Below are 24,357 nucleotides of genomic sequence, written 5' to 3'. Positions count from 1 at the left end.
TCAGCCTCCCAAGTAGCTGGGATTACAGGCATGCACCATCACACCCTGCTAATTTTTTTTTTTTAAATATATTTTTGGTAGAGACAGAGTTTCACCATGTTGGCCAGACTGATTTTGAACTCCTGACCTCAAGTGATCCACCAGCTTCGGCCTCCCAAAATCCTGGGGTTCCAGGTGTGACCCACTGCACCCCGCCCCTTTTTATCTTTTTAGTCAGTTTAAAATATTTTGTTTTAGTCTTTTTCGGTTAGTTCTGTCATCTCTAGTTCTTGGGGGCTTTTATCCTTTTGTTGTATTTGTCACATTTCTCTCATGGTGCATTTTCTTTCCTAGCCATTTTGTGGTTCTTTTTTTGATTGGCAGCAAAGTTTATATTTTTTTCTTTGAGAATCCTGTAAGGGCTGGGATTTGGAAGCGTTCCTCCTGAGCAAATTTTGGATATGCTTCTGTGAGTTTTTCTCCCCCAAATGCCGTCACCTCTTGTAATCAGCTTTTATTCGAGTTGTTTGTCTTGAGGACTCCTGCCTGCCGGAGGAGTGAACACTTAGACTACAAGCGTGGGCACGATAGGTTCCTGTTTGATAGGCCCATGTTTCTCTTTCTTGCAGACTTTTCAAAGAGACTGAAAAGTCTTTGCTATCTTCCTGGGGTAGATTATTGTGGTTTTTCTCTAACCCCTTACACTAAAAATATAGCTTTTTGGAGATCCCAGTTATGCAAGCGTCTCAGTTGCACTTCCTAGCTCTGCTACGAAACCTAAGTCCATCCCCTTTAGGGACTGTTCTGATCCAGGAACTCCTTCCGCACCTGCTCTTGGGGCCCCATAGCACCAGCTGTATGCTTACAGTTCTAGCTTTTGATTCTCCTTTCATTTCTGGCCGGTAGGAATTTCTTATGGTTTCTCTGTGCTCAGTTACATATTTAAATAAACTATTACAGTCTTTTTCAGTGTTTTAAAATATTTGTAGCTGAAAAGATTCTATGGTAGCTCAGTTGCCCATGTTCCAAGAACTCTCTGTGGTGAGCTAAATAACCATACTCTCCAAAAAATCGTTCATATCCTAATCCTAGGAACCTACAAATACGTTACTTTACATAACTAAAAGGACTTTGAAAGATAGGATTCAATGAAGACTCTTGAGATGGGGAGATTATTCTGGATTATCTGGGCGATCTTTACGGAATCACATAGATCCTTAGAAGAGGGGAAATAGAGTCAGAGTCAGAAAAGGACATGCGTATTTGAGGCAGTATGCCAAGGAATTCAGAAAAGCCCCAGAGGCTAGAGGAAGCAAGGAAACAGATTCTCTCTCTGGAGCTTTCAGGAGTACAGCCTGACCAACACAGCCTCCAGAACTGTAGGGCAATACATTTGTGGTGTTTTAATCCACTATGCTTGTGTTAATTTACTAAAGCAACGATAGGAAACCCTCTTCGTTGGTTTTAGAGGACTGCCTGGTAGTGGTAATTGGAGTATACTGAAAACTGTATTAAAGACACAGCAGAACCACCTTGGCGAGGAATACCCTTGACAGAGGGTTATAAGAAGAAAGCAGCCTCTTTTCCCCCTATCTGCAGGAAAAGAGAAAAACCAGAACAGACATACTTGTGAATATTCTAGATGACATTCTCAATGATAGCATAGTGCCTAGTCTGAGAACTAAACTAGTGCTTTCTCCCCTCTTTTTGGTTGTAGAGAGATATATTTTTTTACATTTCCATTAATAGATTTTCATGATTAATGAGCCTCTTAGTTGGCAACGGAGTAAGCATTGAAGAGTTTCCTCATTTTGCCAAAACTATGATGCAAATAATGTATTTGCTTTGCTGGGAGGATGCTGATGAGGGTACCAGAACACTTCACCCTAGCTACATGGTAAGGATTCTACTGATGGTAAAATTCTAGGCGGGCTCTATAACAGTGAGAGGTTCCTGACTTGTCAAACTCCAAATAGGTGAATTGTTCAGTATTTCTTTTCCGGGACTGCTGTAGCAAATTACCACCAACATGGTGACTCAAAATAACAGAAATTTATTCCCTTATAGTCTTGGAGACCAGAAGTCCAAAATCAAGGTGTCCACAGAGTCAGGTTCTCTCAGGGGCCTGGGGGAGAGTCTGTTCTTGCCTCTTCCGTTTTCTGGTGGCTGCTGGCGTTCCTTATGGCTGCATTAGTCTCTGCCTCTTTTTTTCACCTTCTTCATTGCGTGTGTGTCTCTAATTTTTCTGTGCCTCTCTCTTGAGGATACCTGTTATGACATTTAGGGCCTACCTCATAATCTAGGTTAAGCGCCTCCTTTAAAGATCCTGGTTTAGTTCCATCTTTTACCATATAAGATAATGTTTATTCTTTTACTACATAAGGTTATGTTCACAGAGGGGTCGGTTGGCCTGTTCTATTTGTCTGGATTTGTGTGTGTGTGTGTCTGTGTGTGTGTGTGTGTGTGTGTAGGGGGGAGATTATTGTTCTGTGCTCTGACTCACATTATAAAAAATCTCTGGTGTAGCAATTATTTGTTGCATTGTAATTTTTCATTCTCTTCTACACTGACTTCTAGAGCAAAGGTCAGAACACTACAGCCCACAGCCAGATCCATCTCACTGACTATTTTTGTACAGCCTGCTAGCTTAGAATCGTTTCATATTTTTGAGTGCTGAAAAAAAAGGAGGAATGATATTTTGTGATACATGAAAATTATATGAATTCAGATTTCAGTATGTATGAATAAGGTGTCATTGGAACACAGCCCTGCCTGCTCCTAGCTTACATACTGTCTGTCACTGCTTTTGTGTACAGTGGCAGAGTTGTGGCAGAGACCATGTGATCTGCAAAGCCTGATAATATCTGGCCCTTTGCAGAGAAAGATGGCCAAGCCCTGTTCTAATAGGGATGTTTTGTTTCTGGCTTTTAGCATATACTCAGCATTAAGTACTTGTTGATGAGGGTCTAAGAGTTAAAGGATACAGTGCAGTTCTCCCTGTGAATTTAACTGAATTAGGAAGTATGCATCACACCCAGGACTTGGATGTTGGCAAATGCGATGGTTAATTTTATGTGTGAACTTGACTAGGCCGTGGTGCCCCATTGTTTGGTCAAGCACTAGTCTAGATGTTGCTGTGAAGGCGTTTTGTAGAGGGGACTAACAGGTACAATCAGTTGACTTTAAATCATACTACCTTCCTTCATGTGGGTGGGCCTGAGCCCATCAGTTGAAGACCTGAAGAACAAAGATTAAGGTTTTCTGAGGAAGAAGAAATTCTGCTTGAGTTTCCAGTCTGCTGGCCAGCCCTGCAAACTTCTGACTTGCCGGTCCCGACAATCACATGAGCCAATTCTTTAAAATCTCTCTGTGTCTGTGTGTGCCTGTTTCACTGTTGGATTTTCACTCAATAGATTAGATATAGATACAGATATAGATATATTTCCTATTGATTCTGTTTCTTTGGAAACAGAAATACAGCAAGCTGCTGTGATGTGTTGCACACATGGACCGTCTTCAGCGTCGGTACCAGGATGCAGCAAGGATGCTAAGCATAGCCCTCCTGCCGCGCATCCTCCTCCTTCCTTCGCACCTCCTTCAGGCTTCTGTCTTTTACAGCTCCTGAAAGGAAATGTGTTAAATTTGAATACCACAGAGTTAGAAATAAGCTCACTTGTGGAGGGGCAGAGAACTTTTTCTCAGTCGAAGACTGTTTGAAGTAGTTAGAAGACTATCAGTGAGGATGATAAAATCAAACAGAAGCAAATGAGCCTGCCGATAAGGAGCAGTTGGGCACATGAGAAGGACTAGACAAATTTCTGAGTGGCAAAATTTGTGAAAGTTTTTGCCTCTCCTTGTCCCTCTGAAAAGAAAAGCTTGCTGGGTGTACCAGCTGCACTGGAGCCTACCAAGTCCATGTAACTCTCTAATTTGGTTCTCTTATGCTATCGATGGTTCCTTTTATTTTCAAGTTTTGTCTCTTTGGCCAAAAAAATACAAAAAAATATTTTGGATAAGAGTACAAATAGACACTCAATATGTAGCAGTTTTGCTTGTATCTCTACATATGTAAGAAGGTTTATTATACCAGTAGATGTTAAATTTGCCTGATAAACTATAATATTACATATGAAAATTTGCACATTTGGGCAGAAAAAGATCCATTTGAATAAGTGGCAATTTATATTTCTAAGCAAAGTTTATCAGGCTTTTAAATGGTGCTAAAATAGATTTTTAATGTTTTGAGTCTCTCTAATTGGATATTATGCTGTCAGATTGCTGCAGGAAATGGTTGACCCACAATTGAATTGAAGATACTGTTTCCTTCCTGTTCAACAGCCTGTCCCCCATTCCTGTCCCTAATACCTATTAAGCTTCATCATCTATAAGTGAATTACGATCTTTATGTAGTGTACTATTTTTAAGTGTGATTTTATTCTGAGTATATGTTCCACATTTTATTTACCTTTTAGGATTAACTTTATTTTTTAATTTTATTTATTTATTTTTGAGAGAGAGTCTTGCTTTGTCGCCCAATCTGGAGTGCAGTGGTGGGATCTCGGCTCCCTGCAGCCTCCGGCTCCCAGGTTCAAGTGATTTTCCTGCCTCAGCCTCCCAAGTAGCTGGGAGTACAGACATGCCCTACTAGGCCCAGCTAATTTTTGTATTTTTAGTGGAGATGGGGTTTCACCATATTGGCCAGGCTGGTCTTGAACTCCTGACTTCATGATCCGCCCGCCTTGGCCTCCCAAAGTGCTGGGATTACAGGCATGAGCCACCACGCCCAGCCCCTTTTAGGATTAACTTTAATCTCAAAATCACTTATCCATACACCTATTTCCTTTTTGTTGACTTCACTTAAATGCATGGTTTGTTAAACAAAGACTGTAGACAAATATTTACCATGTCTGTTACATGTAACACACAAGAACAGCTTTTAACAGAAGTTCATCCACTCACCCCAACATTTTTTATAATATATTTAGGTGTCAAAACAATCCTGAACATGTTTTTGATACTACTAGTCATCAGCATCCACACTGCTTCAAAAATTAACACATTTGTGACAACATTCATTGTACCTGCTACTTTTTAAACAATTTCAACTCCAGCTCTCTTTCCCTAAGCAGGATGGATATAGCATGCCATTTCTGTTTTCTTTCCTGAGATTTTTACTTTTTTAGAAACACACATGCTTCCACTGCCATCTGACACTTCTCTACACACTTTTATCTTGGAAACCTGAATTCTATTTCGAGTACTCCAGGTTTATGTTTAAGTGACAGTGCTTTAACAAGAGAAAAAAAATTGTGCTGCATTTTTCTTCCTGTTACCTGAAAATATAATGGGTGTACATATATTAGATATATTCTTACCTATGTCCAGGTTATGTTTACCAGCTAGAATTCTTTTATTTAACGCGTGGGTATTTTGCATTGTGATATTTAATCAAGACATTAACATGAGTAGAGGTTGTTGATTTAAGACAAGTTTGAGATCCACTAAAATTAATTGCTGTATGTTTGTTCTTCTGGTGGCTGTGGAAGCTTCATATTTTCTTTGGACATCATTAGACATCATTAGCATCATACAACTTTAACGCTATATGAATTTTGCTATTTTGCTAACACTGCTGTGCTCCAGGCATCCACCATCCCACTGGAATGATTTATTCCATTCATGTTAATTTTTGTTACAAATCTGACGGAGGAGCTTCTGGGTATTTAGGTCCACATTCTACTTTCAGGCTATTTATTCTGTTTTCTTTTCTTTCTTTTTTTTTTTTGAGACAGCGTTTTCCTCTGTTGGCCAGGCTGGAGTGCAGTGGTACGATCTCAGCTCACTGCAACCTCTGCCTCCTGGGTTCAAGTGAGTCTCCTGCGTCAGGTTCCCGAGTACCTGGGACTACAGGCACGTGCCACCATGCCCAGCTAATTTTTATATTTTTAGTAGAGATGGGGGTTTCACCATATTGGCCAGGCTGGTCTCGAACTCCTGACCTTGTGATCCACCCACCTCTGCCTCCCAGAGTGCTGGGATTACAGGTGTGAGCCACCGTACTCAGCCTTTATATTCTGTTTTCATAATTTGTCCTCGGTGGCCCAATAGTCATGCCTGTCCACTTTGTGTCACATTTCCATCATCTTCCAGGCCCCGGCTAACTGTACCATCGCCTGCTCCTTGTTGTCCTTCTTCAAGTTCTTCCAACAAGTGCAGATTAGGAGGAACTTTAACTCCTGTGGAGACCGCGATCTGCTGCAGCCCGACGCAGCCACTCGCATGCACGTAGGACTTAAGTGTGATTTTAAAGAAGTGATGTCATTTTGAGTTTTAGAGGTCATAACCACTAGGCATGCCTTCTTCAGCCAGTGTTGTTTTATAAATATATGAATAAAACAATTGGAATATAAAATAATTTCTTTTTGCTCAGAATACTAGTTCACTTTAGCTAAAGTCTCTTACATTCTTTTTATGCTGCTAAGAGTTTTAATGATCTCTCTGTTTATGATTTTTAATCAAATAGATGATGACATTTAAAGCAATTCATTTCAGTGGCAATTCTGTGAGCGGTTTTTGAGTATTCCCCAGGGACCTGGTCCTGTATAGGTCCTGTGATTCTGGGGCTGTATAGCCAGGTGAAAAGATGTGGGTCCTTACTTTTAAGTTGCTGCCAGTCTTCTGGAGAGACCAACTTGGAAACACAGTATGTGCTGAAGGGAACGAGAGAACCATGTTCAAGGAACAGAGATCGGCCAGACACTGGAGGGATTTATTCAGTCTGTTGGGGACTATGAGGGTTTCCCAGAGAAAATTACAGTGCATTTGGGCTTTGATGGAAAGATAGATGATACCCATTTGAAGAGATTAATATGTTGGACTGAGGTTGGCATCTGTAAGTTTTTGCATATATGATCTCTTCAAAATCTCAAGTCGCATGCATTGAGACTTAGTAAGCAGATGACTTCTGAGGCTCTTTGAGAATTTTGTGTATTATTGTCTTTTTTTTTTCTTTTGCAAGAATAAAGCACCACTGGGGATTAATGTGATTTGTTAAAACAATACTACCTACTGAGATCTTGTGTGTGTTCTTGTATTAAGTATTAGTGCTTATTTATAAGGTACTAAATGGGTACCTTACGGATGTTGCTGATACTAATTAACTGGCGTTTTCCCCATTCTCTCTTCTCCCCGTCCCCTGCTCCTGCCCGGGTGCTTCTGCAGTTGGTCAGTCTGCTGCTAATTGGAATTGCCGCGTGGGGCATCGGCTTTGGGCTGATTTCCAGTCTCCGAGTGGTGGGCGTGGTCATCGCCGTGGGCGTCTTCTTGTTCCTGATCGCTTTAGCGGGGCTGATCGGAGCCGTCAAACACCATCAGGTGTTGCTTTTTTTTGTATCCTTTTTTAGAATCAAGACTTTACCCTTAAGATTTTAATGGTTACAACTAATTTAATATTATCACTAGGAAATTTATTGCTGGAAAGCAACTCCTAGCAAGACTTACGCTTATTTGTTCAAGAACTGTTAGGAACATTTCTTAGGGTGATGTAATTGTATGTTTTTATATTCTCACTCTGTCCTTGTGACATCCTGAAGAATATATTCTGCAAGTTCAGTGTAGTCCTATTTATGTATTGTAAATTCAGAGTTAAATAGAATTGATTCGGTGACTTCTAGGCCCATTTTTACACATTAATGTTTGGTCGAGAATTTCAGTGTTTTTTTAGACTTAATGTTAAAAAAGCTCACATGTATTTATCTATGCCAGTTTCTGTTTTATATATGTAAGAATTTTAATTTTATTCTAAATGAAATTCGAATCTATTTTAGTTATGTAATTGTCATTAGTATTTTTCTATATAAATTTAATGCAACTGTATATTACCAAAATAATAATATATCTATCCTTTTTGAACTTTCTGTAAGTGCCATCTATCCGGTATTCTGGGTTAATTGCTTCTAGTGCATTCTAAAGTTGTCAGTACCCCTGTGCCTCTGTTTTATGCCATTTTAAGAATATTTAGAAGTATCCTTAACTTCTGACTCTCAGTATATGATTATTCTCCTACTTGTATTTATTGTCCAGTTTTCTGTATCTTGTGCTTGTTTAGCCCTGAACCAGGAGCAACAGGTAAGCTAAGACTTTTTTCTTCCACTTCATTATACCAACGTAGCATGAGTATGAAAAAAAAGGAGAGAAATGATTGGAGTATAAAATAGTTTCATCTTGCTCAGAATGCCACCTTCACGTTGGATAGCAAAACTCTCTTGTTCCCTTTGCATTAGTGCACCTGGTTGGAGCTGGACACCATCGAGTGTTGCCATTTTCCGTATCTTCTAAATTGGGTTTTGCTCTCACTGGGTAGAAAGTGCTGTGGCTAAAAGGTGTCCCCCAGCCTTTTCCCACCATTATGCAGTGAAACGTTGCTCCACACCGTTGGCAGCTCCATCCTAGCAGTGACTCTTCAAGCTCTAATTTGCAGACAAATCTAGGTTTCTGTCTTGGAGCAACACAAGTTTTGCCTTGTTAAGACTCCGAGAATCATGCCTTTGAACTGAGTGCTTCTTTTAAATTGCATGTAAAAATTAGGAGTTTTTCATTCTTGGGATGGAAACAGTGCCTTAATTTTTGCTGCCAACTGAGTAGTAAGCCTTGGAAAAGTTTTAATGATTTTTAAAATAAAAATAATTTATTTTAGGTACACTTAGTACTGAAAGTCACAGGGTCCAGCTTTGTACGTTTTATGCAGGGATGACACATGTTGTATATTAAATACATTTTCTAGGGTCAGCTTCTTGAGGTTGGTTGGAACAATACAGCAAGTGCTCGAAATGACATCCAGAGAAATTTAAACTGCTGTGGGTTCCGAAGTTTTAACCCAAATGACACCTGTCTGGCTGTAAGTACATTGTATAAATGTTTCTGAAAATGTATTACATACAGTTGAATAATGATTAACATGGAAAAAGTGGACTTTCTGATGCTGAATTGTATTTCAGAATTGTTTTACATATATATATATATATTTACATTATATTTCCATGCCCTCTGTTTTGTCATTTGCCTGTTCTCAAATACCCACTCCAGAGGATGCTGAGTAGATGTCCCTGATTTCTTCCCATCCTTCTCCTCCTAGAACAAGTTGTGAAAGAGAAATAGCAGTAGGTCAGTTCAGGGGTTCATATTCTGGGGAAACTCCTGTTATCACCTCTCTGAGCCCTAAGCTGAATATTTCCTCAGTGAGGCTTCTTTTGTGAGATTATCTCCTTGTAGGGCGTCTGTGTCATGCTCCTGTCGCTGTGTAAGACGTTATTACACAGCAATAGAAACACACTGGCTTTACAATTTAGTGGCTTTAAACACCCGTTTATTATCTCACAGTTTCCCTGGGTCAGGCTTGGCTGGTCCTCTCTCACCTGGCTGAAATCAAGGTGTGATCTGAGGCTGGAGTCTCATCTGAAGCTTGGGGTCCTCTCCCCACGCTCAGTGGTTGTTGGAAGAATTCAGTTTTTGTGGCTGTGGGACCACCCCTGTTTTTTTTATCTGCCTGTTGGCTGGAGGTCTCTCTCTGAGACTAGAAGCCACTCTTAGGTCCTTTGTTACCTTTTCACAATGTAGCAGCATCAAAATCTCCCTGAGAATCTCTCCATTCTGTTAACGATGGAGTCTTGTGTAATGCATAATGGAGTCTTATCTAATGTAAAGTAACATGGGAGTGACTGTCCTATCATATTCACAAGTTCCACCCATACTCTAGGGCGGTGAGTGTATAGGGTGTGTCCAGGCTGGAGGTAGGGGGAGTCTTGGGGGCCATCTTAGAGATTTGCACGCTAAAAAACCAAGGCCTCAAATTGGATGTAGTACTCTTAGACACCAGTTTTGTGTGTATGCAGTTTTTATGCACTTTTTATAAATGTATTTTGAAATAAAAGTTTTTTACTTTAATTGGTGCAGAGCTGTGTCAAAAGTGACCACCCGTGCTCGCCATGTGCTCCGATCATAGGAGAATATGCTGGAGAGGTTTTGAGATTTGTTGGTGGCATTGGCCTGTTCTTCAGTTTTACAGAGGTATGTGCAGATAATATTTTTCCTCCTTTGTCACAGAGACTCCTGTTTTGTATGGCAAAGGGCCTTGATTCTTGTGAAGAGTGAGTATTTTCATTGAGAACTAGCACTGTAAAAAGAAGAACCTTGGTTTAGATTCAGAAGATCTTGCAAATCTATTAATAGCACCAACTTTAGGACCGGGTGAAATGCTTGATCTGTCTCCTCTATGTAAAATTTAATGAAATAATGAATGAGATTAGACTGAATAATCTCTATAGTCTCTTCTGTTGCTAGAATTGTATGATAAATGATAATTTTAAATTTAATTTGGAAAAGGTAGGATATTCACATTGTTTAATATGTATGTTAATATCTATAATACATAGACATACATATATAAAAAGATGTGCTTTGGAAAATTGCCTTCCAATACCTTTTTCATTCTTCTTTGTTCCCAGCCTTCTAAAACCTGTAGGTGATCACTGTTATCATTTTCATATATGTATATATCAACATATATATATATATATAAATGTATACTATATTCATATGTGAATATGTGAATATAGTATACATTCATATACTTACTATATTAATATATTAATATATACTATATCATACACTACATTCATATTTGTACAAATTAATACATTCTATACTATATATCTCTATAACTAAAACCACTCATACATTATTTGATAATTCTAAGGAGTGCTAATTCCTCAATGTCTTTATTAAACTCTGAGTATCTGTAGACATTTTTTGATGCTTCTGAGTTGGCAGTATGTGTCAAGATTAATTTTTGTTAGTTGAGACAGAATCTCACTCTGTCAGTCAGGCTAGAGTGCAGTGGTATGACCTGATCTCACTGCAACTTCCGCCTCCCGGGTTCCAGCGATTCTCATGCCTCAGCCTCCTGAGTAGCTGGAATTGCAGGCATGAGCCACCATGCCCAGCTAAGTTTTTATATTTGTAGTAGAGATGGGGTTTCACCATGCTGTCCAGACTGACCTCAAACATCTGGCCTCAAGTGATTCACTTGCCTCAGCCTTCCAGATTGCTGGGATTACAGGCATGAACCACTACGCCCAGCTAATTTTTTGTATTTTTAGTAGAGATGGGGTTTCACCACACTGGCCAAGCTGGTCTTGAACTCCTAGCCTCAAGTGGTCCACCTGCCTTACACTCCCAAATTGCTAGGATTACAGGTGTGAGTGACTGTACTCAGCCTAGATTACATTTTTTTTTACTCATCAGTTCCACTTACAGTACTTTATTTCATTGAGACAGTTGTATAACTATGTAAAATGAATACACAATAACGTTTATTGTTTGTAACAGGAAACATTTGAGCCTGCCTGTGTTCCTCAGCAACACACTGGTTAAATTGAGGCCTGTTGCAGAGGAGCAGTGGGTGAAGCATGGGCTTGGGGTGGCACTGTCTGGGTTGAAAGCCTAGTGCTGCTGCTCATTAATTGTGTGACCTTGACAAGTCACTTAACCTTCTGGTGCTTTTCTTTCCTCATCTTTAAAAAGAGCAACTTTTAAAAATGGGCTAATGATAGCCTCTACTTCACAGGATGGTTGTGATGGTGAAAGGAATCAGTACCTGTAAAACTTGTGACATTTTGTGGTCATTAATAAATTAATAACTCAGCATATTATGCCCCATTAAATAAAAAAGGCCGAGCCGGGCGCGGTGGCTCACGCCTGTAATCCCAGCACTTTGGGAGGCTGAGACGGGCAGATCACCTGAGGTCGGGAGTTCGAGACCAGCCTGGCCAACATGGAGAAACCCTGTCTCTACTAAAAATACAAAATTAGCTAGGTGTGGTGGTGTATGCCTGTAATCCTAGCTACTTGGGAGGCTGAGGCAGGAAAATGGCTTGAACCCAGAAGAAGGAGGTTGCAGTGAGCCGAGATCGCGCCATGGACACTCCAGTCTAGGCAACAAGAGCAAAACTCTGTCTCAAAATAATAATTATAATAATAATAAAAATAAAAAACACTGTGAGACACCCGTTACTGTCATGCTTAAATGCCCATGTCACAGTCCTGTTTAAAACAGCTAACAGAATAACATGTAGAGAATAATTCTTTTAAGTAAGAGATTGTGTACATCATTATAGAAATACGTGGTAGGCAGTTTGTAAGAATAAGCACGTATCTTTAAAAGAAAATCAGAAAAATTGCAAGTGATTTTTATGGTTGGAGTTTAGTGTGCTTATTTAATCAGCTGGGCATTTAATTTCCTCTTTAACATGTCGCTGTAGTAAAAACATTCCATGGTCAACATCCTCGTATATGGTATCTGTATTCTCTAGCTTTTTTCCTTATAATACATTTCTCGAAGTAACATATGACACAGTATATGGATATTTTTAAAGATTTTGGTTTTTTTTTTTTTTTAGGCAGAGTCTTGCTCTGTCGCCCAGGCTGGAGTGCAGTGGCGTCATTTCAGCTCACTGCAACCTCCGCCTCCTGGGCTCAAGTGATTCTTGTGCATCAGCCTCCCAAGTAGCTGGGATTACAGATGCGCACCACTACGCCCAGCTAATTTTTTTTTATTTTTAGTAGAGATGGGGTTTTACCATATTGCCAGGCTGTTCTCAAACTCCTGGTCTCAAGTAATTTGCCCGTCTGGGTCTTGGCTCCCAAAGTGCTGGGATTATAGGCATGAGCCACCACGCCTGGGCAGATTTTGGTAAATTTTACCTAATTGCCTGATGGGGAAATCCCACTAACTTTTGAATCAGCACTAACTCTCTATATTTTTATTATAAAACATATTTGACAGTCTGAGGTAAAAATAGTATTATTATTATGCACTATGAAAAAGTGGCTCATTAATTTGACCATGTATGCAATTTTTTTTCCCTTTTTTTGAGAAGCAGTCTCATCCTGTTACCTAGGCTAGAGTGCAGTGGCACCATCTCAGCTCCTTGCAACTGCTGCCTCTTGGGTGCAAGCGATTCTCCTGCCTCAGCTTCCCGAGTAGCTGGGGTTACAGGCGCCCACCACTATGTTCAGCTGATTTTTGTACTTTTAGTAGAGACAGGTTTTCACCATGTTGGTCAGGCTGGTCTCGAACTCCTGACCTCAGGTGATCCACCTGCCTTGGCCTCCCAAAGTGCTGGGATTATAGGCGTGAGTCACTGAGCCCAGTCTGTCTTAGGCCCATTGGATTGCATGTAGCAAACTCAAAATAGCATATGCAAAACAGAAGAATTTTTATAAGAAAACCCAGGTTAACCTCTGGGGGTGGGCTGTGTGAGAAGCCACGTACAGCTTGTCCTGTGAAGGCTGGACCTGGAAGTCCAGGCTCTGCTCCGCTTGATTTCCTGCTGCTTTACTTCCCTTTCCTCCTTCCTCTCCATTTTTCCATGTACTGTGCTTTGTTCTGCTTTCAGTGTCTTTGGCATTTACCTACCTTATGTTTTTTTAATGACTTTTTGTTTATATAAAGATTTTACTTTTCATGTAAGTGTAAATTCAAATGATCATTTTTTTTCCCCATGGGTTATTTCTTTGATTTTATGCTTAGAAAGTCCTTTCTTGTTTTGATACTGTGTGTGTGCGTAAAATGTGTATAATACATGAATTGCATTTGTACATATAGTATATAAATAATGTCTATGTATAATGTATTGTATATAATATATGGTCATATATAGTACATTATATATGTATGTGTATTTATCATATATTTTATTCAAGTTTAGTTTTTTTTTTTCCTCATCAAGAATGAAATATGTACATTTGGCTGTCACTAATAGCATAGGGAAAACAAGACCAAGATTAGTATTTATTTTTTTAAATATTTATTTTATTTATTTATTTTGAGACAGAGTCTTGCTCTGTCGCTTAGGCTGGAGTGCAGTGGTGTAATCTTGGCTTACTGCAAACTCCACCTCCTGGGTTCAAGCAATTCTGCCACCTCAGGCTCCCGAGCAGCTGGGATTATAAGCATGCGCCACTATGCCCAGCTAATTTTTGTATTTTTAGTAGAGATGGGGTTTCACCATGTTGGCCAGGCTGGTCTGGAACTCCTGGCCTCAAGTGGTCTGCCCACCTCAGCCTCCCAAAGTGCTGGGAATATAGGCGTGAGCCATTGCCCTCAGGCGAGTATTCATTTTTTTTTAAAGTTCCTCTGACTTCCCTTTTTCTTCTGACCATTTTTTCATTTTAGTTTTTCTCAGAAAAAGCTGACTTGTGAGTTTGTTGTGATATGAATTCTAGAAAAATTATATACAGCTTGAAAATAATTCTGTGCATTTGTTTTTTTTTTTTATTTAAAAACCATAATTTTTGTTATAAAAACTTAAAAATACAGATAGAGAAAAATTGGAGTGAGTAATTTCTCTCCACACATCAGCTAGAGTCAGCAGTTATCAGAATTTTGCCTCGTGGCTTCTTTTTTATATCTGGAATTTATTTAGAGAATTTCGTTCTTTTGAACAGCCCAGTTTTCTTGTCATCAGATCACACTGCCTTCAGTTATGCTATTTTTTAAAATATGAATTCTTTAAAAATAGAACTCATGAGTCTTAGATTTCTTAAGTTTCTTTCATGGAATCCTGCTTTGTATCTTACATACTATCTCCTTTTGAAACCTGGCTAGAGATTTTTATATTTTGCAACCTGGTATTTTTTGGATGGTGAACAGTTGGTAGGCTCTCTCACTTTTTAAGTTCATATTTTGCTCAATATTTTACAAAATCATAGATTCTCAGAATTTGAAGGGATGAGGTTACTTAGCTGTGGACTTCTCACAGGTGAAACAGAAAGATTTGATTTGAAGTATTTATTTATTAAATAAACTTAAACCAGAAGAGAAACATTGATTTAGAATCTGAAAGAAGCTATGATGATTAATATATGTTCTTTGTAGAAACTTGAGAAAATGCAAAAGATTAGGAAGATGAAAAATTAAACGTGGCTACTAAAATTATCTACTCAGAAATAATCATTTATACTTTGGCATGTTTCCTTCTGCCTGTTGTATATTTAATAAAATGAGAACAAACTTACTGCATATTTTCTACATACACTTTATTTTTCTACATAGACATTTTCGTGTTATGAGCAATATATTTTGGTGACCTCTTGCACACTGGGCGTAGGTTCTAGAGACAGTAGAGTTGATGATGATGTCTAATCAAAATTACCTTTGAAAAGTGCTCTGTAAACCATGAGCACTTTTGTAAGCGTGAAGTTCAGTAATTCTCCAGTTTGATCTTTTTGCATTTTGGATATGGCCTCCCTTTCCCTTCCTCTGAACAGTGGGGCAAGGCAGGGGAGAGATTTTCCCCTTTTGTCACTTAGAGCCGAGCTGGAGGAATACAATTCTGGTAAAATGTGGCTCCAGATCATGAGTAGTGTTGCTTCTCCTGAGGACTGTGATTTACACTTGGCATATATCTAGGGGCGATAATCAAAATATTAACATCCTCGAAAATTCTGACCAGAAGTTCCCTGTGCCAAAAATGTCCAAGGTGGGGGGCTTTGGCACATGATGGTTGGGCAGGTTGAGGTCGGGATGGGCCTCGAAGAAGTAGTTGTTTAACAGCAGATACGTAAGTATTTCCGTGTTGTAATAGCTGGCGTGGCTGAGGACAGCCAGTGATAGGTCAGATGGCAGCAAAACCACAAAAGTGGGGTAGGGTTTGGGCTCCAGGTTTGAACATGGGCTCTACCACTGAGGACCTGTGTGATATTCGCCAGTTATTTAACCTCTTGCTGCCTCAGTTTCCTCACTGCTAAAATGACAATATTGATAGCGTCTATTTTGTGAAGGTTGTTGGGAGGATTATATGAATTTCTACTTTGTAGAATGGTGGCTTTCACAAAGAATTCTTTGTTATGTTTGTTAAATAAATTTCTTTTCCCCCATTAGATGGACTCCCTCCAAAAGAGATGACTCCACGTCTTCAAATCAGGCTTACCTTTCCATCTGCCCATACATATTGTAGCTATAAACACTGCCAGTTACAAATCTTACAGTGATTTGTGGATTTTTATTGTGGTCAATGGGAGACTCTGGGACTTACCTAATTCTCTAGAAGTAGTTTAAAAGGGCTAATGGTGGCTATGAAGTCACATAAACAATTTAGGTTAAAAGTTGGCACACGTGTTAAGTGGGAGATACAGTTTAAAATTCATTTTATTCTATTAAAATTTGTATCTTTTTTAGTCTAAAAAGTTAGAATTTTCAATTATTTAAAATTAACCAACTTTGAAACAGAAACAGATCACACATTTCTTAAGGAAAAAACTATACTGGCTAACAGTTTAGTAGACTTGGTGTGGGAAATAGCACAATAACAGCTTAATCTCTTCCTACCAAGAGAGGTAGGAATTATAACATTTTAAATTTTAAATTTATGTGTTGGAAAATTTATTCATTTTAAGACTTTTGCTGTTGCTTAAATTTTCCTGAACCTAGTTTATTCCTGAATTATCAACATATATGCTATTTTAGGTACTTAGACTCCTGAGACTTTGGATTAGTTTTCTGTATTTCTGCTGTAACAAGTTACCACACACTTAGTTGCTTAAAATAACACAAATTTTGGCTGGGTGCGGTGGCTCACACCTGTAATTGGAGCACTTTGGGAGGCTGAGGTGGGCAGATCACAAGGTCAGGAGATCGAGACCATCCTGGCTAACATGGTGAAACCCATCTCTACTAAAAATACAAAAAATTAGCCGGGTGTGGTGGCACGCTTATAGTCCCAGCGACTTGGGAGGCTGAGGCAGGAGAATCACTTGAACCTGGAGACGGAGGTTGCAGTGATCCACCGCACTCCAGCCTAGGCAACAGAGCGAGAGTCCATCTCAAAACAAACAAACAAACAACAAATGTATGGTCTTACAGTTCCGGAGATCAAAAGTTTAAAATAAAGGCACCTTCTGGAGGTCACGCTCACAGTCCCCTTCACGTCCTCAAAGCCAGCAGAGTTGCAGCTTCTCTATTTCCTTTTACTTCTGCCGTCACAGTGACTTCTCTCCACGTTTCCGTCCTTCGTGCCTCCCTCATATGAGGCGCCCTGTGATTATATCATTGAGCCCACCTGGGTAATAATCGCTTTATCTTGAGACCCTTAACTTAACCACACCTGGAAAGTCTGTGTTACTCTGTAAGGGAACGTATTTGCAGGTTGTAGGGGTTAGGACACGTAGCCTTTGGGGGCAGTTTACCACAGTGTTCATTTTAATATTTTCTTAGCACCTCTCGTTTGGTTTCCTTCATTTCAAAAAGAAGAAAAATCTCTCCCCTTTGAACAAAAGATGCAAAGGAATTCAGAGGTTCCAGAGTTATTTTGTTGGTAAACTGAATAAATATACATAAATGTTGCTTTCTTTTTCTTCTTTTTTTTTTCCCATTCCAGATCCTGGGTGTTTGGCTGACCTACAGATACAGGAACCAGAAAGATCCCCGTGCTAATCCTAGTGCATTCCTTTGATGAGGAAACAAGGAAGATTTTCTTTCGTATTCTGATCCTGTTTACTTTCTGTAGTTTTATGTTAAGCTTGATTTGCCAGTTGAAGGAAGGAAACATTGTCTGGAAAATTACATTATAGATAGTGGAATTATATATTTTTACTCTGCGTTTCTCTAAATGCTTTTTTCTTTTTCCGTTACTGAAAAATATTTGAAACTTGTGGTCTCTGAAGCTCAGTGGCACCTGGAATTTACTGTATTCTGTGTCGGGCACTGTCCACTGTGGCCTTTCGGAGCATTTTTACCTGCAGAAAAACTTTGTCTGGCACCTCTGTGTTGACCATTTGGTGAATCTAAACGTACATCTCTCTGGTATACATCTCACTGGTATAATTATATGTAGCACTGTGCTGGGTAGATAGTTCCTACTGGAAAAAGAGTTGAAGTTTATTAAAATCAGAAAGTATGAGCTTCTATTATGTTAAGGGAAATCCAGATTCCCAATTTGTTTTTTTTGTCTTTTTAGGAAAGATGTGTTGTGGTAAAATGCGTTAGTATGAAAAGGGTAATTTACTTGTAGTAGTCTTTTATGATTACACCAATGTACTCTAGAAATAGTTATGTCTTAGGAAATTGTGGTTTAGTTTTCGACTTTTACAGGTAAGTGCGAGGGAGAAGTGGTTTCATGAAATGTTCTAATGTATAACATTTCCATCAGAATGGAACGAGTTTGAGTAATTCAGGAAGTATATCTATATAATCTTGATATTGTTTTATAATAATTTGAAGTCTAAAAGACTGCATTTTTAAACAAGTTACTATTAATGTGTTGGCTCATGTAGCAGAAAGATACTTGATTATCTTAAAAATTGTTAAATACCTTTTTCATGAAATTTCTCAGTATCGTAACAGCAACTTGTCAAACCTAAGCATATTTGAATGTGATTCCCCATAATTTGAAATGGAAATTGTATCGTGTGGCTCTGTGTTTTCTGTTAAAAAATTAAAGGACAGAAACCTTTCTTTGTGTATGCATGTTTGAATTAAAAGAAAGTAATGGAAGAGTTGATCGATGAATTACAGGAGGTGGAATTCTTTCCGCTTGAGTTCTCTTTGTTGGACTTAGAGCTGGGTATTGCTACTTTAGTGTATAATCAAGCTATGGAAATAAATTTCCAGCATTAATATCTGTTGGTAGTCATCCACAAATCCTTTCTTGAAATGTTCCAGTGGCTAATATTATCTCCATGGTGAGAAAACATTTTTCTAAAAAGAGGAGCCCTTAATATTTATTTGGGAAAAATATGTAAGTTTTTTCCCATTACCAAAAATGGTTAATTTCTTGTTTTACATTCTAGGCAGCATGTGGTATTTTATTGTCTTACGAGGTTTTTAGACCAAGAAAGAGGGTGATTGATCTATAGACTTTTAGAGGGTTTTGTAGGTTCATCACTTCCATGACTTTGTGACACTAGCTAATCTTCCAAGAAAACAGAATTGTGCCATTTTCACAATATCATGTGAGCTCTGGGGTAGCCTTTACAGTGTGCCCACTTATGCCAAAAGAAGTGATTGTAAGTGGCACATGAAGGGAGATTTTATTAATATTTTTTATTATTATACTTTAAGTTCTGGGATACATATGCAGAATGTGCAGGTTTGTTACATAGGTATAAATGTGCCATGGTACTTTGCTGCACCTATCAACCTGTCATCTAGGTGGGAGATTTTAAAATTCTGTCTTCTTTTAAGGCGTTTGGCATTTTCCATGTTTGTTTTGTTACATTTTGAAATTGTTATAAGGCTCTGGAATCTCCTAATGTAATACTTTCCTTGGTACAAATGATTATACATGGGAAGCGCTGTTCCATAGAGAGTCAGCCCTCACCTTGATTTGTGCTCTGAGTGCAGCGGCCTTATGTGGGTCAACCCAGGATGCTTTATGCATCATCTGAAGTTAAATGATGAATCCTGGAAATTCTAACAAAGGAAGTTCTCTCTTCTGTTCAAATATAGAGTGACTGATGTCGGCCTGCCTCAAGTGTGTTACTTAAAAAGCAAAGTGCAAAGAGAACAGCCGTCAGGGTGAGAAGTCTAAACACGTTTTGAAAGTAGCCTGGTACTGACAAAATGCATTTAATCACGCTCAAGGCTTCATGAAATTGAGTTCGTTAAATTAGGATTTTAAAACGCTGTGACTAAGAAAAACATGTATATCTAAATATTAAATAAATATGTAAAGATATCTAAAAAGATGTTAAGATTTTAGTAAAATAAGTTAATGAAAAGGAAAGTCAGGGTCTGGGAAGTAAGAATCTTTAGGACTACTAAACTATAGGATTCTAAGAGTGGGTAATGACAGCCACTCAAGAAATACACATTTTCAAGCACCAAGGTTGTCGCTGTGAAATGAATCTGGGCTTTCGGTTCTCTCAGGCAGATCTGAAGGTGGTAGATTACCCAACACCTTCTGTGATGCTTCCTGTGATCTTTGTGTCTGGGTGCATACTCAGTGGACCAAAGCCTCTGAATAAGTCCATCCTGAATCCCAGATGGCCCTGCTATGATCCTGCAAAGGTCAGCTCGATCCCAGGATTAGAGAGGGCCACTGCCCACGTGCACAGAAATGCTGCCACAAACACGTAGTGTCAGAGGAGGGTGAGTTTCAGATCGGGTCTGTCCTTCAATTACAACAAAGGGCTGTAAGGCAAACCCAGACCCTGGATGTCCATCCTTCCCAAACCTAGCATTTCTTTAAAAAGGAACTATACTACTTAAAAAAAAACGACTCTTATTCTCTGTTTGCACATTCCATTTTGAGAAATGTTTTTTGGAACATTTGCACAGTCAGCCTTGATGTTAAGGGTTAAATTTTAAATAGAAAACATAATACTAATACAAAGGAAAAAAGAGTTCAGCTGTAATTTCTAAAATCTGAGCTCATTGTGGCTTAAATTCATCTCAGATACTCTGTTATCTAAGCAACGTGTTTGGTATGAAAACCGGTTTTGCATGCTAAACCTCAGTTATATGCTGCGGAATGGAACCTTTCAGAGAAGGAAAGGAAACCAGAAGTGTGGCTTTTAGTTCTTCGTTTCCTTAAGCCAAAACCTCCTCCTACAATTTTTCTAAATATTTGTTTAACTCTGTTAAAATACACTAAATACGTGAAACTGTTTGAATTTTTAGCTGGCACTAAAAAAGTTAGAATCACATTTTTGCATAGTATTTCATAGGAGAAAAACACTTTTAGTTATTGTGATTGTACACACATGATCATTCGCATGTGAATTGTTTTATTAGAGGTGACAATAAAGTTAAAAACCAACTTTTCCTGTGTTCTGGATAAGTGAGGGGGTTGGTGTAAAGTTTTGTTCTGTATTCGGGATGTTTGGGGCTAACACGTAAAGTTTAGGCCAGCCTTTCTATGCCAAATGAAATTACAATGGGTGTTAGTGAATATGTTCTAAATACATTTAAGAGGGCACTCCATCCTTCCCCCCTCTTCTCCACTCCATGAGAAGAGGAGAGGGAGAGAAGGGAACAGGGCTTGTCATGCTAATGTTTTTCTTAAATGTCACAACTGAGAAATTGTAGTCATTGAAATACCTCTTGAAAATATAAGAAAGGGGAAAATCAAACTCCTCTGCCATGCACCAGGCCACTTCTCTTCACTCTCCTTAGAAAACCAGCTTTTGGAATTCATTTTCAAATGAGGGTTTGAGTCCTGTGAGTTAAAATACTTGTCGAAGAATGGATTTTGACATCACTTGGAGGGTGAAACCACTTTGCTTACTTTTAGGATCTTGTTTGTCACAGGTCGTGGAGTCCTAACTTGACAAGTAGCCTTTATTTTGTAGATGGAGTCTTGCTCTGTTGCCAGGCTGGAGTGCAGTGGCACAATCTCGGCTCACTGCACCCTCCACTTCCCTGGTTCAAGCGATTCTCCTGCCTCAGCCTCCTGAGTAGCTGGGATTACAGGCGTGCACCACCATGTCCAGCTAATTTTTGTATTTTTAGTAGAGATGGGGTTTCAACACGTTTGCCAGGATGGTCTCGATCTCTTGACCTCGTGATCCACCCGCCTCGGCCTCCCAAAGTGCTGGGATTACAGGCTTGAGCCACCGCGCCCAGCCGACAAGTAGCCTTTTAATAGGGTAAGTTGACTTGAGTTGGCCTTTGAAGCCAAGGTCCTTGAAGTGAAGAAAGTTCTATTCTTGCCTTAGAGTTTTTAATGGTTTTCTCCTGACTTGTATTCTTATCAGTGATTGCTAGTTAGAGGGTTCTCAGTAGACTACTTAGAATTACTGGATTCCAGAAAGAAATAAAACAGAGTTAGACAGTCATAGATGATCATCTGAAGAAGATTGTTGCTCTGAAATAGGTAAAAATGGTTTAATTAGGCATATTGACCATCTGTGTGAGTGACCTGTACAGATGATTTCTGTTAGCTACATTTTGTTTTACAGTTAATTCCTGTTTTTTCCCCCAAGCTGTTGGATCTCAGATAAAACTGATTTTTTTTTATTGTGGTAAATATACATAGCATAGAATTTATCATTTTAACCATTCATATAAGCTTATAGTTCAGTGGCAGTAAATACATTCACGTTGTCATGGAACCATTGCCCCCATGCATTTCCATAACTTTTTATCTTCTGCACCCATTAAACAATAACTCCTCATTCCCCACTTCCCCACAGACCCTGGCAACCTCCACGCCACTTTCTCTGTGAAAACTGGGTACCCCATATAAGTGGAATTGTGTAGTAGTTGTCCTTGGTGGCTGGCTTATTTACTGAGCATGACGTCCTCAAGGTTCATCCATGTTGTTATATATGCCACAATTTTCTTCTTTTTTTCCATTGAACTGGGGTCTTGCTCTGTTGCACAGGCTGGTCTTGAACTCCTGGGCTCAAGCAGTTCTCCCACCTCAGCCTCCCAAAATGCTGGGATTACAGGCATGAGCCATGAGGTCCAGCCATGAATTTTCTTCTTTTTTAAGGTTGGATAATATTTCATTGTATGTATAGGTCACATTTTGTTTATCCATTCATCCACTGATGGATGCTTGAGTTGCTTCCGCCTTTTAGCTGTTGTGAATAATGCTGCTATGAACGTGGGTGTATAAATATCTGTTCCCTGCTTTCGGTTCATAAGCATATACCCAAGAGTGGAATTACCGGGTTGGATGGTAGCACTATGTTTTGTTTTTTGAGGGACCACCATATTGTTTTCCACACAACAAAAAATGCCTGCACCATTTTATTTGGCTGTTCGAAATAGTACCCTTCAGTCTTCTAATACTCTTCTCCTTCTCTGTAGTCAGAGAAATAGTCAAGATATACTTTCACTTGAAAATTTATCTAAATGCAAGTGAGAGATTGTGAGATGGCAATAGCGGAGTTTGGTAGGAAGAACAGGCATTGCTAATATTTCAGTGAGTGTAGAGCAACCATTTCCATGTTGTGTCTTCTATTTATTTTTGGGAGGGGAGACGGAGTCTCTCCGTCGCTTAGGCTGGAGTGCAGTGGTATGATCTCGCCTCACTGCAACTCCCGCCTGCCTTGGATTCTTGTGCCTCAACCTCCCGAGCAGCTGGAATTACGAGCATGGGGCACTGTGCCCAGCTAATTTTTTTGTGCTCCTGGTATAGTCAGGATTTCTCCATGTTGGCCAGGCTGGTCTTGATCTTCTGGGCTCAAGTGATCTGCCTGCCTCTGCCTCCCAAAGTTCTGGGATTACAGGCACGAGCCACCACGACTGACCTCAATTCAGTTATTTTTAACCTTTTATGTACACATTTCCTATAGTTGCAGTTACACCGTAGAGGGTCGTAAATTCTTTTTTACTTAGGCCTTTTCTGTTTTACCATTATGTTTATTATTTTAATAGATGACAACGTAGTGCATTTTGTCTTTTATACCATGTAACCATTATATTTTTTGGAGGTTACTTTTCTTTGTACAGTTAAATAATGTTAACATTGGCATCTTCACAGAACTGTTTCTGCTGAATGATTTTCTTAGGATAAATTCTCAGTAGTGGAGGAGACTGGGACAAAGTCAATTAATGACTCATGCTCTGTGTTTCTTCAGGGCTTTTAAAGGGGGACTCATTTTGCTTACAACTGTAACATTTGATTTCCTATGTATATTTAAAAAATGTTTGTATGTGTTATTTTGCCATTCGGTAAGTTTTAAGAAGTTAACCTTACTTCACGTCAGTCCAGTGAAAAAAATATTTTGCTGTACTATGGAAGAAGCTTGAATCGCTTAGAAGTTGTTACTCAAAATATTTGTTTATGGAAGGGAAACCTCTTTTTCCTCTTACTACCCTCAGAGAGCTTTCTAAATGGAATATATTACCTTTTTCAGCACATGTAAGTTACCTACTTGTGAGAAGGGAACTGATTAACCTGTGATCTTTTTGCTGAAGATTTGCATGTCATTCAATAAGCCGTCTATGCTCAGCACCTACTAATGGTAGGAGTCACTATGAGAGATAGGAAAGCATTGAAAATATATCCCTGGAAAAATTGGTAATGCCAAAAGATCTGTTCAAAAAAGAATGTATCCAAAAAAGTTAATCAAGACAAGCAACAGTTACTGCAAAACATTATATAGAGCACTATAGTCCAGGGCCCAAAGAAGTCAGTAGGGTCTGGGCGGTAGAGGAATTCCATGTATTAATGAATGTGAGATTAAGTATATAGTGAAGACATTAACACACAATTCTAATTTCTGTTAGGCAGAACGCTCCCCTGCCCTGAGGCCACAGCCTTTCATGTTTTCTAAACCTCAGTGACCGCTGATCTCCGTCTGCCCCGTCAGCATTCACCTGCCTTTGCTCTTCTTTCCATCAGTCACGTGTTGGCTGCGTTTATTTCA

At 39.2% G+C, this 24,357-nt stretch overlaps 1 protein-coding gene and 1 pseudogene across 1 annotated transcript in view; one reads left to right on the top strand and one right to left on the bottom strand.

The window, feature by feature from the left end:
• Window positions 1–18,489, top strand: part of TSPAN13 (tetraspanin 13) — a 33,163-nt gene extending 14,674 nt beyond the window's left edge. The window contains exons 2-6 of the mRNA XM_012450693.3: window positions 7,201–7,368; window positions 8,026–8,106; window positions 8,762–8,875; window positions 9,931–10,044; window positions 17,415–18,489. Of these exons, the coding sequence (XP_012306116.1) occupies window positions 7,201–7,368; window positions 8,026–8,106; window positions 8,762–8,875; window positions 9,931–10,044; window positions 17,415–17,489 (552 nt within the window). The 3' untranslated portion in view covers window positions 17,490–18,489. The remainder of the gene's footprint in view (window positions 1–7,200; window positions 7,369–8,025; window positions 8,107–8,761; window positions 8,876–9,930; window positions 10,045–17,414) is intronic.
• LOC105716251 (ubiquitin-conjugating enzyme E2 variant 2-like) lies at window positions 5,487–6,711 on the bottom strand (annotated as a pseudogene).
• Window positions 18,490–24,357: the final 5,868 nt, after the last annotated feature.

The sequence above is a fragment of the Aotus nancymaae genome, unplaced genomic scaffold, assembly GCF_030222135.1.
Source record: "Aotus nancymaae isolate 86718 unplaced genomic scaffold, 86718_ANA_hifiasm-v0.15.2.pri h1tg000025l, whole genome shotgun sequence".
In the NCBI taxonomy this organism is placed as follows: domain Eukaryota; kingdom Metazoa; phylum Chordata; class Mammalia; order Primates; family Aotidae; genus Aotus; species Aotus nancymaae.
Note: the sequence above shows the minus strand (reverse complement) of the source record. Positions and strands in the feature narration are given on the sequence as shown.